The 19,167-nt window shown below is 37.0% G+C and overlaps 2 protein-coding genes across 2 annotated transcripts; both read right to left on the bottom strand.

Moving 5' to 3' along the window:
- Positions 1-3,680: 3,680 nt before the first annotated feature.
- Positions 3,681-4,989, bottom strand: LOC133828788 (disease resistance protein RLM3-like). The gene is made up of 2 exons (XM_062258889.1): positions 4,443-4,989; positions 3,681-3,934 (listed from the first exon to the last, which is right to left on the bottom strand). Exons 1-2 carry the CDS (start codon positions 4,958-4,960, stop codon positions 3,685-3,687), a joined length of 768 nt encoding a protein of 255 aa, XP_062114873.1. The 5' UTR covers positions 4,961-4,989; the 3' UTR covers positions 3,681-3,684.
- A 4,714-nt stretch (positions 4,990-9,703) lies between these two features.
- On the bottom strand, positions 9,704-10,510 carry LOC133831792 (disease resistance protein RPV1-like). Its single transcript, XM_062262207.1, has 2 exons — positions 10,504-10,510; positions 9,704-10,366 (listed from the first exon to the last, which is right to left on the bottom strand). The coding sequence occupies exons 1-2, from the start codon at positions 10,508-10,510 to the stop codon at positions 9,765-9,767; spliced, it is 609 nt and encodes a 202-aa protein (XP_062118191.1). The 3' UTR covers positions 9,704-9,764.
- Between the last annotated feature and the right edge of the window lie 8,657 nt (positions 10,511-19,167).

Raw genomic sequence — 19,167 nt, 5'->3', positions numbered from 1 at the left:
TTTTCATTAAGTAAATAAACTGCTCATGAGCCTTTTAAAATGTTTACAAGTAGTTCAAGTTACAAAAGAGTTACTACAGTTCCACATATACAATCCCCGTCGGCCTAAGCGGCAAAAATAGGGTAAACCCCTAGTTCCTCTGAGAACTCCCTGACCGTGGCGGTCAAGCGGCCCTGTATGTACATCACATCGCCCAAGCTCTCCACTCAAGGCTGGTCAAGCTTTTCCTTCCCTTTACCTGCACCACATAGCACCCATGAGCCGAGGCCCAGCAAGAAAACATAACAAAATATGATATAATATCAACAACGATCATAATAACCACACAGGACTATCGGTCCAACAAATAGGTGACAATAGCTAAAAGTCACAGTAACGAGCATCGCTCCCTTTTGCCATGTGACGATAGGGTCACCAGGGCTTAACTGAATAGTGATTCATTTATAAGTTCGTTTAGGACAGGTGCATGGTGATTAGTCACCAACATAACCTTCCTCACGACTCTGGAGTCGAAACTATGGACAACGTCCCTTAGCCATGTGACAAACAGTCACCGGGGTCTCATACCTTGGCTATATTCATCTGGTTGTAAGCCAGGCAAGCGCTTATAAGTTTCTCGACCCTAGGGTCGGTCTGGCATTAATGCTATAGAGCCATTCAATGCATGATTCTCGACTTTAGAGTCGGTCCCTGACTAGTCAGTGTCTCAACAGGTAAACAACGTTCAACAGCATTTAATATGCAATCCATGTCCACATATGTCAACCAACATGCCTTAATATCAAACCATGCATGTCATATACCTATACAGGGTGCAACTGTATCCATACACTGTTTTCTTACCTCTGGTTCGAGTGAGTATTATAATATGAACGACCCCTGAGAACGATCAATCTTTAAATTCCTTGACGGTCACCTTGTCATAACCAAAATATAGGATTCATCAATAAAAATGATAACTGAGGGTTCCCAAACCAAATCCCAGCCCCCGAGACCTCAAATACTACCCAACCGAGTACTAGGTCCAACCCCGAAGCCTATGGTTTGAATCCTTAAGCTAAAAACCACTTTCTGGCAAATTTGGCCTCTTGGGCCGTGGCCCCCAAAAGCCGTGCCGCGGCACGCCCCAAGCCTCCTCTGCCAGACGCACCTGGGCCGCGGCACGCATAAGCCGTGCCGCGGCACCGAGCCCAGAAAAGCAAGAATGCCCAACACGAACCAGTTTTCAACCCTGCGTTTTCCCTCTCAAACCAGACCTTCAAACCATCATAGAACCTCCTCCAAACATGTAATTAAACCCACAAACCTTACCTACAACACCTCCTCACCAAAACCCAATCAACTAACACCAAAAACCTCCTTTGATTCTCACTTCCCACATCAAAACTCATGATTCAAAAGCTAGAACAAAAACAGAGCTTAACTTGAATTCAATGGTCAAAGCTTACCTTAGAACCTGTTTTGAACTTCCCACACAAGCAGAACCAAGTCTCCAACCCAGCCCTAAGTTCCTTTAGCTTGAATCCACAACTAGAGCTCAAAAACACCAAAGAAGGAAATGGAGGAATTTGTACGGGAAGAGAAAAGAAACTAACCCCTGTTTTACTCTGTTTTAATCTACAGCCTTCTAAATTATTTAGTCACATATATCCTTCCAAAAAGACCAAAATACCCCTTATGTCATCTTAAGCCTCCAAAGCCACCCTAAGGGCAAAATTGGTACTTTACGCTAAACCCGTTAATTATAATTAACGCTTCCCATTTCCCGCTAATCTCAATATCCTCAAACTCCAATATTTCATAACCCGTTACCCTAAAATCCCCGGTAACGCTATAACCTTTAATATCACCCCGAGACTCACCCTGAGCCCCGAGCTCAAACCTGTTATGACCCAACCGGTAATCACGTTTAACGATCGTCTCATGTCGGAATACTCGAACCAATCCACATTATAATGTGGTCTCACAATATATCATTATCAGACAAACAAGTATTCAATTATACCCTCAACGGGCCAAATTACCATAATACCCCTGTAAACAAATGTGGACTCACAAGCATGCATTTAACATCATATGATAAGATAATTCTCATAAACATGCATAAACACATTTAATGGCATAATTAAGCAGTTATGGCCCTCCCGGCCTACTAATCCTGCCATTAACCATAATAGGGAATCCGGGGCATTACAGTTATATACCATCTCCTTCTATTAAAGATTGAAAAATGAGTAAATATTAGTGACTCTCAAAATTTACACACATTATGATAACATCATTTTCAACCATATAATGTGAAATGTTGTGCTCCCATTTTGAAATAAGAGTAGTGAAAGTTGAGATCTCCAGAAAGTGTGTAATTTTATAGTAACTTTTGAGTGTTACTATCATTACATGTTTTCAATGTACTTACCACAATATATATCTCTTCTTTAGAATAGACTTTTAGATTAAGTTATCTTCCATTTCTTAATTTGCTTCATCTTTGATTTTCATTATAATGTGACCTTTTGATGGGATAAAAACTCCATTTATCATGATAAACTCTTTTTTCTTCTGAAATGTTAATATCCCTCTTTTTTATTCTTGGTTTTTAATGTGTTATTCAATTGTCATATATATATATATATATATAATCTTTGAAGTTGGTCCCAGTTGAGTTCCCTGGTTTTATATTATTAAAAAAGAGAGTAGCAAGACACAAGTTGTGACCATTAGCATGCTTAATGCCCTAATGCATGTGCATCTCCCTCTTTCTCTCAATTTATGCCAACATCAGTCATGTTTTTGACTTGATTTTCCCCCTTCCAAAGAGACATAAAGGACCCTATTGGGCTTATGAATCTTGCAGTCCAAAAAAAAAAAGTTTACTAAATATCCTTTTTATTTTTTACTTTCTAAATAAAAAATAAAAATAAAAGTTACCAAACATATTTTTATTTTTATTTAAAAAAATCAGAAAACAAAAATAGTTACCAAACACATTTTTATTTTATAAAAGTAAAAAAACATAAAACAAAAATATATTTTTATTTTTGAGTTAAAAAAATTTTAAAACAAAAATTTTACCAAACGCAACCCAAATGAGCCAAACATTTTTATAAATAAGATACAAAATATATACATATTTATATATAGAATTTCTCATATAGGGGCTTCAGTTTAAGCCCTACTAGTGGGACCCTCAGTATTCTCGACTTTTGAACAATTTTTGGTGCGATTTTTTTATGACCGTGTATATTGTAGCTATTTAAAGCATCTGCAAATTTTCAAAAAATTCCGAATAGTTTACATTAGGTTCAAACATGTTGTTGCATGCATCACTAATTTTTTTTTATGCGCGTGGAAAACAACATGTTTGAACCTAGTTTTCGGTACTGTAAACTATTTAGAATTTTTTAAAAATTTGTAGGATACTCTAAACAACTACAATATACACGGTCATAAAAAAATCGCGCTGAAAACTGTTCACGAGTCAAGAACACTAAAGAGCCCCACCAATAAGACTTAAAGTAAAGCGGTATCAAAAAATTCTCCTACATATATAAATGAGAATTAGTTAATGTGGCTTTTCAAATTCCTTGAAAATATCCTAAACACTGCAACTACTCCCATATTTTCTCGTCGTTTTACCACCTATCGTCATATCACAATAGTTATTTGATTGAGACCCTGGATGATTCAAAATCGGCCACGATATATTTTTCCAAGTAAAGGAAATACAACTCCGGTTGTAAAGGAAACTATAAGAGGAATTACAACAAGAAAGAAGAAAAGAATGCCAGCAATGACAGCAATAGTGCGACCAACGCAAAGAACAATCCATGGAAGTTGAAAAGTCTCTACATCTTTATCTTTATTAAGCTCCACCAATTTACATAGTTGAGATGATATATCTTCAACTATATCCTTTATAAAACTTGCTTCATCCCTTTAAATCCAACACACATAAATTAATAATAATAATAATAATAATCTAAAACTACATACAATAAAATTAACAAACAACAATAATAATAATACTAATAATAATAATAATAAATAAGTAGAAAACGACTACAAGACATTTATTAAAATAAAGATACATTCTTTTTATATAATCTTAAAAAAAATTATATGACGATCTATATTATAGATATTTAGAATATGTATAAATTTTCAAGAAGAACTCTCAAATTTTATACGCTTACACAAAAAATAGACATGCGTGTACCAGATAATTTAGTCAGAATTTCTTAAAAATTTATAAGATGTTTTAGAGTATAAGGTTATATTTTTTTTTTTGGTGATCGAAAATAGAAAGAATACACCAGTGTTAAAAAAAATTAAGATGATTTGCAGTCGCTCACTAAATAAATAATAATCATTCTAAAACTAACCTATATCATCTTAATAAAATTTCAAAGGAAAACTAATTCATTAATGAATTATATATGTACCTGTAGTTTTGTATATCCAAACCAGCAAGAGCAGTAACTTCCTTCAACGCAGTCCTCCACCGATCAATCCTTTCCATCTCCTCATCCTTAAGATTCTGTTCGTGTACAGAAAGTGACTCGCCGAAACTTCCCGTCTGTTTGCGTATTTCCGATGGATCGACGTTGTAGAATATGGGTATCACGATTTGACCTCTTGTTTTCATACAGTCCATGATTTTGACGAGTTCGTCCAAACACCATGTGGACGAAGCATAGTTTGGTGAGAAAATCACGATCGAACACCTTGAATCTTCTATGGCTTGGATTAGTTGTGTGGATATGTATCGACCTCTTTCAATTTGATCATCGTCTATGAAGCTTTTTATTCCTTTGGCCGACAGAGAAGCTCTCAAGTGACCCATGAAGTTTTTTCGAGTGTCCTCACCTCTAAAACTCAAGAACACATCATACTTTGCTGAAACCGAAACCGAAATCAACTCCAACTCCGACTGCGACTCCGACTCCGGCCCCGACCCCATTTCTTTCTAATTAATATGTTCTTTTTGTTGATGAAATCAATTGTTTTTCTTTCTTATAATCAATAGTTTTCTATATATATATATATATATAGAGAGTATTTCTTCTGCGAGTGTTTATTTATTTATTTTTTAAGCCTGACACATTGTCCATATATCTGAAATTTCTGGGTAATTTATATATTTATGAATATATACTAACAAACAAATATTATGGATTGTGTGCCTATCTGCAGGCGAATACAAAGCGACAGCAGAATATATATATTAAAATGAATAATAGACTATATGCAATTAAAAAAAATGAATATTTGACTTGTAATTTTAAAAGTTGAAATGCAAATATGTGATGATAAGATGATTAGATTACACACAACTTTGCATTTCAACTTTTAAAATTACAAGTCAAATATTCATTTTAATATATATATATATTATGCTATCCCTTTATCTTCGCCTGCAGATAGGCACACAATCCATATTGTTTGTTAGTATATCGACATAAATATATAAATTACCGAGAAAATTTCACATATATGGACAGTGTGTCAGGCTTTTAAAAAACAAGGCGTACCGTACGCCCGTACAAAATAAGTACATATATTGATAATTCTTTAATATGGTTCTATGGCAAGAATATTTGTTTTGGTTGTGTATATTATAGCTATTTAGAGTATTTGTAAATTTTTAGAAAATTTTAAATAGTTTACAGTACTGAAAACTGATTCAAATATATTATTTTTTATAGACATGAAAAAAAATTAATCACACGTACAACAATATATTTAAATCTAATTTTTAGTATTAAAATTTATTTTTAATTTTCTAAAAATTTACATAATATCCTAAACAACTACAATATATACTATCTTATAAAAACACTATTCATAAGTCGCTCCACCGACAGATTCAAAGTGAATTAAAAATTCCCATTTATATATATAAATAAAAGATGAATATTGCGGACAAGAGGACATGAATGAATGTTTAATTAAAATCATTTTCAAATATTGAAAACATTACTACATACAGTATTCAGTCCCATCAGTGACGAAATTACGTAAAAATAGCAGGGTTGACCCAATAATAGTAAAGACCTTTCTGAAAAAAAAAAAATTATTAATTAATCATAAATACATTTTTTAAAAATATTTATGCTCAATACGTATTTTTTTTATAAAAAGATTAGATATTTTTGTTTTTTCCATTAATTATTAATTTATAATCATATATTAAAAAAAGAATAAAAGAATGAGGCATTGCGTTTTTTTTAATTTTATTCTTATAAATTAGATGGACATATTTGTTTTTTTTTATTTATTAATGAATAATCACAAATTTCAAAGAGACGAATAAAAAAAATGCTAATTAATAATTATAAATTTTATAAAAAAGAATATAAAAAAAATGCTCATTACATTTTTTAAAAAATAAGATAGATATTGTTTATCAAAAAATAGCTTTTAATGACGTGAAATGATTGACCTACACGTGGCAGACACATGACAACTTTAAGAAGATAAATCCTATTTGACCATCGACCAGAAAGTTATTGATTTATCAAGTACATAGTTAAGTGCTACCAGTCTAATCGTATACTTTCATTTACTTCCTTTTAGATATACAATCTTGTAACATTTGCATTAATTGTATTTTCTTTTATTACCTTGATACGCAAGTTTTAATTGTAATTAAGGCTCATGAGCTCATGTAATCTTCTTGAGCCTATAAATAAGAATGAAATAGCTCAAGGAATGGACTTTTGAACTTTGGATCTTGATATTCGGAGAGAAAAATATAATGTGATTATTCACCGAAGCTATAATCTTCCCAAGGCCTGTGAAACTCGTGAACCCTAGTTCATTGATCATAGTGTAGGGATTCAACATCAATAAGAACACTAAGTGGATGTAGGTCATTACCATCCAATTAGGGCTGAACCACTCTAAAGTGTTTGTCATTTATTTTACCATTTGAATTTATTCTTGTTATCATCTCATTTTATATCGTTTATTTGACTCTGTGTCGTTGACTAATTTGAGGGTCAACATTTTGGTGCTTTCATTGAGAGACAAACTCAAGACTTCAAGAAGATAAAATGGCTAAGACATCCAAGAAGACGAGGCAGATTGCTGGCGCTGCATCCACCCAGCCTCCACCAAATGTGGCTGAAGATGAACCACAGTAAGACTTTGAAGATGAAGAAATGCATTCTGAAACCCTGAGGACAACACTGAGTGTGTTGCAAGAGGAATTGGCCAATCTGAGGGCCAATCAAGAGAATGCGGCTGAGACGTTGGCATTGCAATAGAGGGAAATCGAACGTCAGCATCAAGAACTGAATGAGCGGCAAGTGAACATGGACCGCCGGCAGAAAGATGCCACTGCCGCCCTAGAAGTAGCCATTCAGTTGGCCCGGGGCAAGCTGTGCCAATTTCTCAACCGGATTAGCCACCAAGTGCACCATTGCAACGAGCCCCAAACCCGAGTCCTCCGCTTCAGCCGGCGAGCCCTCAAAGGCCGGAGCAACCACCTGTTACTCAATAGGATATCCCAATTCAGGATCCTAAGCAGTAGGCACCTTCTCGCGCTGGTCAAGATAATCCCCAGCGTCAAAGGCAGAGTAGGGCCGGGCAGACTCCTCGAAGCCCTAGACGCCCAATTAGTGATGAGCGAAATCCACCGAGTAGGGGGCAACATCCTTCTGCAAACAGAAGGCACGCTGAGTCAAGCTCTGCGATCAGAGAACCCCCACGACATAATAATGCCCGGGGACCTACCGACCAACGCAGGCCTCCCCCTAACGCTCGAGAGGTGCCAACTAGAGGGGGAGCAGTGAGACCAGCCGATCGCGCCATAGTCGGTCGCAGTTTAGGGACGAATATGACTATAATGAAGCTGACTCCGGTAGAAGGAATGTTGGTCGAGGGCAAGAAGAAAGAGGTGGAGAAAGGAATCCCCCACCATGAGAAAATAGGCCTGCGATCCAGAACCCTGGGGGGCAGCCTAGGCTACCTAACGTCTTTGATCAGTTGGGCGCTAGCGAGCAAAGGCGCAGAGATGATGACTTAAGAGACGTACTCAACGACAGGCGTGAAAGGCACGATGATTACGCCCCTCTAGCACCAGTCACCCCAACAATCCCAGACGCTATACAGGTCCAGATCGATGCATTAAACCAGGTTGTCCAGCAGCTGGTAGGGAGCCGGACATCACACATCGAGTATGATCGGAGAAGAGGTACTCCGTTTATACAGAGAATAGCTCTGGCGGAAACCCCCAGCAAATTCAAGATGCCAGTACTACCCAATTTCGATGGATATGGGGACCCATTATCTCACATGAACAAGTTTGAGATACAGATGGATATCTAGAAGGTGTCGGATAATGCTCGCTGCAGGATCTTTCCGGCCACCCTATCTGACACCGCTCAGGAGTGGTTTTTTAAAATCCCTCCTGCTAGCATAATGTCATGGGAAATGTTCGTGAGAGAATTCTACGGGCAATTCTACACTGATCGTGTGCACCCAACTGAAGCCAACCAGCTGGTCGAGATATGCCAGAAAGAGGGAGAATCCTTGAAGGAGTACGTCCAGCGTTTCATGCGAGCAGCAGCTGGGGCTAAAACAGTTGGCGATGAAGGGAAAATGATGACCCTTACTGCTAGAGTAAGACGCCATTCTCCCCTCTAGAACATCTTAAGAAAGAATGGGGTGAAGAGTGTTAGAGAGGGAAATGCTGTAAAAGAAAGAAATTAGAGAGAAACGAAACAAAGGTTAATTTGATAGAGGTTGTAATGCCCCAAAATTTCCTAATAAGGTTTAAAACCTTGATTAGAAGGCCGGGAGGGCCATAATTGATTTATTATGTTATTAAATGATTATATGCATGCTTATGTGAATTATATTATAAAATGATGATAAATGCATGCATATGGGTCCACATTTCATGGTAAGGGCATTTTGGTAATTTGGCCCATTCAAGGCGTAATTGTGTATTTTGGTGCATGTTTGTGATTAATGGTTAAGGCCACATCATAATATGGATTTGTTCGAGCCATTCGGCATGAGACGGTCTTGAGTGCAAATTAGTGGTTTAGTCATAACAGGATTAATTTCGGGGCTCGGGGTGAGTCTCGGGGTGATTTTAATGATTAGAGCATTGTCGGGAATTAAAGGGTAACGGGATATAAACTATTGGTGTTTGAGAATATTGAGAATAATGGGAATTTGAGGGTGTTAATTATGATTAACGAGATAGGTGCGAAAGGATGATTTTGCCCTTGGGAGTCTTTAGAAAACCTTAAATGACCTAGGGGCATTAAGGTCATTTCACCTTATGATTTATATCAGCCATTAGATGGCTGTGGAAGGAACCAAAAACAGAGTCCCATTTCCTCTTCTCTCCCGATAGTTTTCTCCTCCATTTCTCCTTGAATTTTCAAGCTTTTTTTTTTTATATATAATCTCAAAAAAATTTATATGACCGTTTATATTATAGATATTTAAAATTTTTGTAAATTTTTAATAAATTCTAAATAGTTTACAAAATCGAAAACATGATTAAACTCTCAAATTTTATAGGCTTACACAAAAAAACAAACAATTGTGTATCGGACAATTTAGTCAGAATTTTTTAAAAATGTATAAGATATTTTAAATAACTATACATCATTATATATAAAAAAATTTTATGATCGAAAATAGAAAAAATACACTAATGTTACAAACAAATAAGATGTGTTACGGTGGTTCCCAAAATAAATAATAATCATCCTAAAACTAACCTAAATTATCTTAATAAAATTTCAAAGGAAAACAAATTCATTAATGAAGTATATATATATATATATATATATGTACCTGTAGTTTTGTATATCCAAACCAGCAAGAGCAGTAACTTCCTTCAACGCAGTCCTCCACCGATCAATCCTTTCCATCTCCTCATCCTTAAGATTCTGTTCGTGTACAGAAAGTGACTCGCCGAAACTTCCCGTCTGTTTGCGTATTTCCGATGGATCGACGTTGTAGAATATGGGTATCACGATTTGACCTCTTGTTTTCATACAGTCCATGATTTTGACGAGTTCATCTAAACACCATGTGGACGAAGCATAGTTTGGCGAGAAAATCACGATCGAACACCTTGAATCTTCTATGGCTTGGATTAGTTGTGTAGATATGTATCGACCTCTTTCAATTTGATCATCGTCTATGAAGCTTTTTATTCCTTTGGCCGACAGAGAAGCTCTCAAGTGACCCATGAAGTTTTTTCGAGTGTCCTCACCTCTAAAACTCAAGAACACATCAACTTTGCTGAAACCGAAACCGAAACCGAAATCAACTCCGACTCCAACTCCGACTGCGACTCCAACTCCAACTCCGACTCCGACCCCGACCCCATTTCTTTCTAATTAATATGTTCTTTTTGTTGATGAAATCAATAGTTTTTCTTTCTTATAGTCATCTTTCTTGTTTTATATATATAGGGTATTTTGTCTGTGCATGCGGTTTATTTATTTATTTATTTTTTTAAGCATGACACACTGTCCATATATCTGAAATTTCTGGGTAATTTATATATTTAAAAGTTTAAATGCAAATCTGTGATGATAAGATGATTACACACAACTTTGCATTTCAACTTTTAAAATTACAAGTCAAATATTCATTTTTTTAATTGCAGATAGTCTAATATTCATTTTAATACATATATTATGCTGTCCTTTGTCTTCGCCTGCAGATAGGCACACAATCCATAATATTTGTTTGTTAGTATATATACATAAATATATAAATTACCCAGAAATTTCAGATATATGGACAGTGTGTGTGAGGCTAAAAAAATAAATAAATACGGAACCGAAGAAATATCCTCTATATATATATATATATATATATATTGATAATCCAGGGTTCACTTTAAGTCATTTATGACACAAATATTTGTTAGGATAGTAAATATTGTAACTATTTAGAGTATTTATAAGTTTTTAAAAAAATTTGAATAATTTATTGTACTGGTTTAAACATATTATTTTCTATATGTATGAAAAAAAAATTAGTTACGCATACAATAATATATTTAAATTTAATTTTTTGTATTATAAATTATTTTTAAGATTTTGAAAATTTACATAATATTTTAAACAACTACTACGATCTTAAAAAAAAATACTATTCATGAGTCGCTCCACCACCGACAGATTCAAAGTGAAGCAAAAATTCCCATTTATATATATAAATAAAAGATGAATATTGTGGACAAGAGGACATGACAGGGCTGACCCAATAATAGTAAAGACCTTTCTGGAAAAAATTAATTATTAATTAATCATAAATACATTTTTTTTTAAAAATATTTTTGCTCAATACGTATTTTTTTTTATAAAAAGATTAGATATTTTTGTTTTTTCCATTAATTATTAATTTATAATCATATATTAAAAAAAGAATAAAAGAATGAGGCATTGCGTTTTTTTTTTATTTTTTTTTATAAATTAGATGGACATATTTGTTTTTTCTTTATTTATTAATGAATAATCACAAATTTCAAAGAGACCAATAAAAAAAATGCTAATTAATAATTATAAATTTTATAAAAAAGAATATAAAAAAATGCTCATTACATTTTTTAAAAATTAAGATAGATATTGTTTATCAAAAAATAACTCTTGATGACGTGAAATGATTGACCTACACGTGGTAGGCACATGACAATTTTAAAAAGATAAATCTTATTCGACCATCGACCAAAAAATTATTGATTTATCAAGTACATAGTTAGGTGCGACCAGTAGTCGTATACTTTAAGAGGAAATTAACATATGTACGGTAAATTTAAGGATGTTTGATTTATCAAGTACATAGTTAGGTGCCTTCTGCTTGTCTCAATTGTGTGCAACAAAAGGCCCCTATCATGGGCTCCGAAGAACGTAGCTTTTCGGCAAACAGTGAATGCATGCCATTATATACGAAATCGACAGCTACTGCCAAAAACCAAGATTTTGATGTGATTTAAAAACAATTAAATCATGTACTCTAATATTAGATGGAAGATAAACTGTTAAGTAAAATTATATATTATGATTATCATAATACGCGAGTGCCTCATTATTAAACATATAAATATGTTATTGATAAAATAATGTTTTCAGTTGGAAAGGACAGCAACAAAAAGCAAAATATTATGATATTATAATAAACTCACAAATGGTAACAAGTAACAACGTGCCTTAAATGTCCTTCTACCTCAAATGAGGTCAAACATAAGTACTATTTTTTAAAGTTTTATCTTGAATTGACCAATATTTCATGTGCACACAAATCTTAGCATCTTCCTAATTAATAAATGTGTTAAAACTTTGAAAACGAGAGAGAGAGAGAGAGAGAGGAAGAGAAGGCACGCTGAGTCAAGCTCTGTGATCAGAGAACCCCCACGGCATAATAATGCCCGGGGACCTACCGACCAACGCAGGCCTCCCCCTAACGCTCGAGAGGTGCCAGCTAGAAGGGGGAGCAGTGCGACCAGCTGGTCGCGCCATAGTCGGTCGCAGTTCAGGGACGACTATGACTATAATGAAGCTGACTCCGGTAGAAGGAATGTTGGTCGAGGGCAAGAAGAAAGAGGTGGAGAAAGGAATCCCCCACCAAGAGAAAATAGGTCTGCGAGCCAGAACGAAGGGGGGCAGTCTAGGCAGCCTAACGTCTTTGATCTGTTGGGCGCTAGCGAGCAAAGGCACAGAGATGATGACTTAAGAGACATACTCAATGACATGTGTGAAAGGCACGATGATTACGCCCCTCCAGCACCAGGCGCCCCAATAATCCCAGACGCTGTACTGGTCCAGATCGATGCATTAAACCAGGTTGTCCAGTAGCTGGTAGGGAGCCGGACATCACACATCTAGTATGATCGGAGAAGAGGTACTCCGTTTATACAGAGAATAGTTGTGGCGGAAACCCCCAGCAAATTCAAGATGCCAGTACTACCCAATTTCGATGGATATGGGGACCCATTATTTCACATGAACAAGTTTGAGATATAGATGGATATCCAGAAGGTGTCGGATAATGCTCGTTGTAGGATCTTTACGGCCACCCTATCTGACACCGCTTAGGAGTGGTTTTTTAAAATCCCTCCTACTAGCATAGTGTCATGGGAAATGTTCATGAGGGAATTCTACGGGCAATTCTACACTGGTCGTGTGCACCCAACTGAAGCCAACCAACTGGTCGAGATACGCCAAAAAGAGGGAGAATCCTTGAAGGAGTACGTCTAGCGTTTCATGCGAGCAGCAGCTGGGGCTAAAACAGTTGGCGATGAAGGGAAAATGATGACCCTTACTGCTGGAGTAAGGCGGCTGTAACGACCCAAATTCGTTAATAGGGCTTAAGGGCCTTGATTAGTGTGCCTGGAGGGCATAATGGGAATTATGTGTGACTTTAATGAGTAAAATGCATGATTATGATTTAAAGCATGTTATATGACTATTTGAATATTTGAGATGCATGACTATGTGTATTAGTATGCATGTAGGCCCTGATTAGGTTAGAAGGGCATAATCGTAATTTTGGCCATTATGGGCATAACTGTATACATATATATGATAATTGTTGAGACCACATTATTATGTGGATATATCTGTGATCTGTGACTCGAGACGATCTTAGTGAGCAGATTAGCGAAAAAGTCATGGCGGTGATTTATACCCGGCTCGGGGTGAGCCTGGGGGTATAAATGGGAATTTAGTGAGTATATTGGAGTCTATTTTAACATCGATGAATATTATTGGTGATTAATTAGGTATTGGGAAGTAAGCGGGAAAATATTAGAGACACTCGAGGAATTAGCGGGAATTGGGTAAAATGACTAAAATGCCCTAAGTGGATTAAAGGGTTTAGAATTAATAGGGAGGGCATTTTGGTCAATTGGCTTATCAGATATAAGTAAGTTAAGGCTTTATACTTAGTGGGAATTGTAGAATAATATAGAAGTCTGAAGAAAGAAAGAAAAGAAGGAAAAGAAAGAAAAAGAAAGGAAGGAAAAACAGAGTAGTTTTCCTAGGGTCGGTTTGTGGTTCTCTCACCATTTCCCTTCATTCTTCTTGGAGAAAAATTCAGAGGAGAGCTAGGTCAACTAAGCCATAAGGTTTCTGAGCTAAGCTTGAAGATTTGGCAAGGGTTTAGCAAGGATAGGCCATTTACTTGAGGTAAGACCTTGAAGTTTCTTCAGTTTTGGTTTTGGTTTTTAACTAGGGTATATACGTTGTGTTGGTGGGGAAATTCTAGGGAATTTGGAGCCAAGGATTGAGGAAGAGCAAGCTAAGGAGGCCTAGAGGCAACTTGAGGTGGAATTTCCACCAAAGGTATAAACTCTGAGCTTTTAACTTTGATGTTTTGACTGGTTTCTGCTGAGTTTTGAAGTCTAGAAGTGGCTATGGTGGATTTTGAGATTAGGGATGCATGTGCTTGGGTTTTGAGTATTTGGGGTGCTTGGGGTGAGTGGAATGTGTTAATAAGCTTGTTTTTGAGTTTGGTGAAGGTTTGGAGAAGCTTTGGTTCAGTTTGGTTCGAGGAAATCACATGAAGGAAAATTGGGAGGTTGGCTGTCTGTGACTAGCGCTACAGCGCTAGCCTTTGGACGTTGTAGCGCTAGGCCATGCTTTCTGAGGGATTTTGCTTCTGCTTGTAGCGATGTAGCACCCTCCTAAGAGCGCTGTAGCGCTACCCTATTTCCAGAAAGGGATTTTAGGGTTGTTTTCAAGGGTTTTTGACCAAGGGTTTAGGGTTTGACTTCACCACTTTGTTTGGTGGAACTAGAACTTCTCGGGGGCTCGGGATTGGTCCCAAGGCTAGGTTTTGGACTTGAGGTTTGGTGATGACTTTGACCTATGGTTGTGTTTAGGTGAGCGCTAGAGCTCGAGAGGGATCGCGCTCAAGGAGTCAAGTGATCAAAGCTAGCGAATCAAAATGTAAGAAAACTGCACCCGGTTATATGTTTGTGATGGGACTAAGTGCTCCCGATACTTGTATTGTGTCAATGATGGTATTACGCCATGGGACATGTGATAGCGGCCTAAGGGTGCCGTACACAATATTTGCGCACAGGGCGCAGCTTGGCCACTGATAGCCGAGGATAGCTTAATATTCACTGAGTCGGTTTAAGTGGGTCGGAGTCAGTGGGATAACGGAGGGTGCGGCCTAAGGGCGCTAACCCTAGTTATCGTATGTGATTTGGTGTGAAATGATATGTTTAGTATGCTGAATACTTGACTATTCTGAATATTGATATGATTAAGAATATGTGATGCAATATGAGATACTGAATTATCTGTTGATTGCTTATGCTCTGTTGTTGTGTTTTCTTGCTGGGCCTTGGCTCACGAGTGCTACGTGGTGCAGGTAAAGGCAAAGGCAAGTTGAACCAATCCTGAGATGGAGGGCTGCGGGGTGGAATGTACATAGCCAGCTGTTCGGTCACCATGGCCGAGGAGTGGATCAGGACAGAGATTGCCTAATTGTCTGTTTTGCCTTAATATGGCTAGTACTGTATTTAGTCCTTGAATCTTTTGTAAACAGTTTCAAACTTAACGTTTTTGGGATCCCGTGTAAACAGGAAATGTTTCTTTATGAAAATGTGACTTTTGAGACCAAAACATTTTAACCCTAGTTTCTTTGTGGCGTCAATAACACGTTTTTAATTAAACGACTTGATTAGCAAGTCTAGCACTTTATAAACGCACAGTGTAGCAGTCTTGGCTATCCAGGGCGTTACAGCGCCATTCTCCCCTCTAGAACATCTTAAGAAAGAATGGGGTGAAGAGTGTTAGAGAGGGAAATACTGTAAAAGAAAGAAATTAGAGAGAAATGAAGCAAAGGTTAATTTGATAGAGGTTGTAATGCCCCAAAATTTCCTAATAAGGTTTAGAACCTTGATTAGGAGGCCGGGAGGGCCATAATTGATTTATTATGTTATTAAATGGTTATATGCATGCTTATGTGAATTATATTATAAAATGATGATAAATGCATGCATGTTTGTGATTAATGGTTAAGGCCACATCATAATGTGGATTTGTTCGAGCCATTCGGCATGAGACGATCTTGAGTGCAAATTAGTGGTTTAGTCATAACATGATTAATTTCGGGGATCGGGGTGAGTCTCGAGGTGATTTTAATGATTAGAGTGTTGCTGGAAATTAAAGGGTAACAGGATATAAACTATTGGTGTTTGAGAATATTGAGAATAACGGTAATTTGAGGGTGTTAATTATGATTAACGAGATAGGTGCGAAAGGATGATTTTGCCCTTGGGAGTCTTTAGGAAGCATTAAATGACCTAGGGGCATTAATGTCATTTCACCTTATGATTTATATCAGCCATTAGATGGTTGTGGAAGGAACCAAAAACAGAGTCCCATTTCCTCTTCTCTCCCGATAGTTTTCTCCTTGAATTTTCAAGCTATTTTTTTTTTTGGAATCAAGCCAAGGAGCCAAGCTGGAATAACCTAGGGTTATGCTCAACCATTGAAGAGGGTGTGTTGCTGAGATTGAGGTGAGTTTTTAGCCATTAGAACTCTTGTTTTTGCTCTGTTTTCTTAGTTAAGTTTCAGCTGGTTTTTGAGTAGGAAAGTTGGGAATTGATGGGAGTTTTGGCTAGGGTTGTGATCCCTAGGACATGTGAGGATGGTTTTTGGGTTCATTTGGCATCAAAAATGGGGTTTGGAAGCATTGGAATCGAGTTAGAAATGAAGGAGTTGAAGGAAGAGGTTTCAAGGGAGGATTTGTCTGTGGGTAGCGCTACAACGCCCATCAGAGGGCGCTATAGCGCTACACATGATTTGTTTGGGGCGGTTTGGCTCTGTGAAGAGCGCTGGGGCGCTAGGAGGGTAGCTCTGTAGCGCTACCCTGTTTCTTCAGAACCCCGTTTTGAGTGTTTTTAAGGGTTTTTGGCTCGGGGTTTCAATCCTTAAGGCCCGAGATTGAATCTACTCACCGTGTGGGTACGTTTCGAGGTCCTGAGAGTGGGGTTCAGATCAAGACCCTATTATTGTTGATTTTCATTAATCAGAGATCGTATTCGGTTATGACTAGGTGACCACTAAAGGATTAAGGATCGATCGTTCTCAAGGGTCATTCATTTGATATTTCTCGCTCGAACCAGAGGTAAGAAAACTGCACCCCATATGTGACATGCATGGTTATTCATAAGGCATGTTGAATGATTAAATGTGGACATTGATTGCATATTAAATGCTTAGCAAATCTTGCTTTCTTGTGCATGGCACTGACTCATTAGTTAGGGATTGTCAATGGTGTCAGTATTAACTGTGAAGCTGTGACTCATTAGTCAAGTTCGGCAGTAGTACTGAGCACTGGTCACATGGCATTAACTCATAAGTCAAGAATGGTTTTAGCATGTTTAATGCAAGCATACAAAGATTAGATCTAATCGACATCTGCATTAAATGACTCAGAAGAGCATTAATGCCGGACCGACCTCAAGTTTGATGAAAACTAAAAGCGCTTGTCTAGCCAAAGGCTAGTTATTTAGAGCTCGGGCCAGCGAGCCCAGTGACTGTCTCGTCACATGGCAATGGGTGCCGAGCCCGTGTGACTTACCCATCAGTCACTCATTTGATTGGGGCCATTGCAGGAAAGCTAGGTAACAGTTTTGTTACACAGCTATGGGCACTGAGCCCCATAGTGACTTGTTTGTCAGTCACTCATTATGGTTTAATAGAACCTCAAAGTGATATTCACTCATCTGTTCAGAGCTATATGCTCTGTATGATCATTTTGATCATCATTTGCATGGCTTTGGGTGCTGAGCCCCGTGGTGACTTGCTTGTCAATCACTCAGTATGGTTTACCAGAACCTCAAGTGTTAAATCACTCATCTGATCAGAATGGATTTGATAGTTATCCAATCAGGAGGGCATGATTTCTTATCCTCGATTCCCCAACATCATCTGAATTTATTTGCATGCTTGATAGAGCTATATTTGCTAGGCATGCCAGATATGATTTGATATCATGATATGATTGTTCACGAGCATATTGAGTTTTCTTGATGGGCTTCGGCTCACGGGTGCTATGTGGTGCAGGTAAAGGCAAAAGAAAGCTGGATCGTTCTTGAGTTGGAGAGTTTAGGTGACAACGTGTACATATGCGGGTGCTCGACCGCCACGGCCGAGGGTTTGAAGAGGAACTAGGGTTAAACCCTATTTTTCCACTTAGATCGGCCTGTTGTAAATATTTTCTTGTAATAGACCTTTAAAATTATATTTTTGGGATCCCAATGTATTCAGTAAACGTTCTAATGAAACGTTATATCTTAACCAAAATTTTTAATCCCTAAACCGCTAATCATACTTAGATACACGATTTTGGCCAAATGACTCGATTAGCGAGTGTAGCACTGTTTGCTATGTGCATTGTCACGGTCCCTGAAGTTAGGGCGTTACAGAGGTTTACTAGTCAATCCTCTGAGGCGAGCTCAACGAGGATGTAACCCCATTTTTGGTAGTGGTGAACCTCGATAATGTTGTGATTGTTCTTCTTCCTTACGCTCATTCTGTCTCTTGATTGAAATGGTTTGGTTCTTGTGTTTGCCCTAAGTTCCTTATTTCTTTGTTTGTTGAATACTCCAAAGATAGTTCTATTCTGCAGTAAAGAAAATAGGGTTAGATACATGTTAAGGCATAAACATTAAAGGTAGTCGTGTCATTGTCTTGTCTCAGCAGTAATTTTTGTTGAGTGAAAGGTCAACTTTGACCTCTTGGTGTTTAAAGTGTTATTGAGTTGGTGTAGGGGATATTAAAGTAAAATCATACATATAATCCAAAAACAAATGTACAACGTGATTGTCTCAAGATAAATATTACAAAAACAAAGATTCTCCATTATTAATTATACCAATAAAATAAAGGGAATTTACCCCACGGTAATTTCCCATTTTTTTCTATATTTACGTGATTTTTTATTATGTTTCATTTTTATATATGATGTTTTTTCAATTTTACGTTAATCTAAAGCTTCTTATTCCAATAATACGATATATACACAAACTTCTATCTCAGGTTCCCTCCACACATATTACTGTACCAAATTTTAATAAAAAAAAAAACTATTGTTATAATTACTATGTGACCACAACAATAAACGCATAAGTGAAAGTTAAAGATGTTGTTTTTATGTACTATAAGA

The sequence above is a fragment of the Humulus lupulus genome, chromosome 4 (genome assembly GCF_963169125.1).
Source record: "Humulus lupulus chromosome 4, drHumLupu1.1, whole genome shotgun sequence".
Lineage (NCBI taxonomy): Eukaryota > Viridiplantae > Streptophyta > Magnoliopsida > Rosales > Cannabaceae > Humulus > Humulus lupulus.
The sequence above is the reverse complement of the archived record's forward strand: the minus strand, read 5'-3'. Positions and strand labels throughout refer to the sequence as shown.

Coding starts and splice junctions, on each gene's coding strand:
- LOC133828788 (XM_062258889.1), bottom strand. CDS start 4,960: ATGGGGTCGGGGCCGGAGTCGGAGTCGCAGTCGGAGTTGGAGTTGATT. Junction 3,935..4,442: donor TTGGATATACAAAACTACAG/GTACATATATAA, acceptor TTGGATTTAAAG/GGATGAAGCAAGTTTTATAA.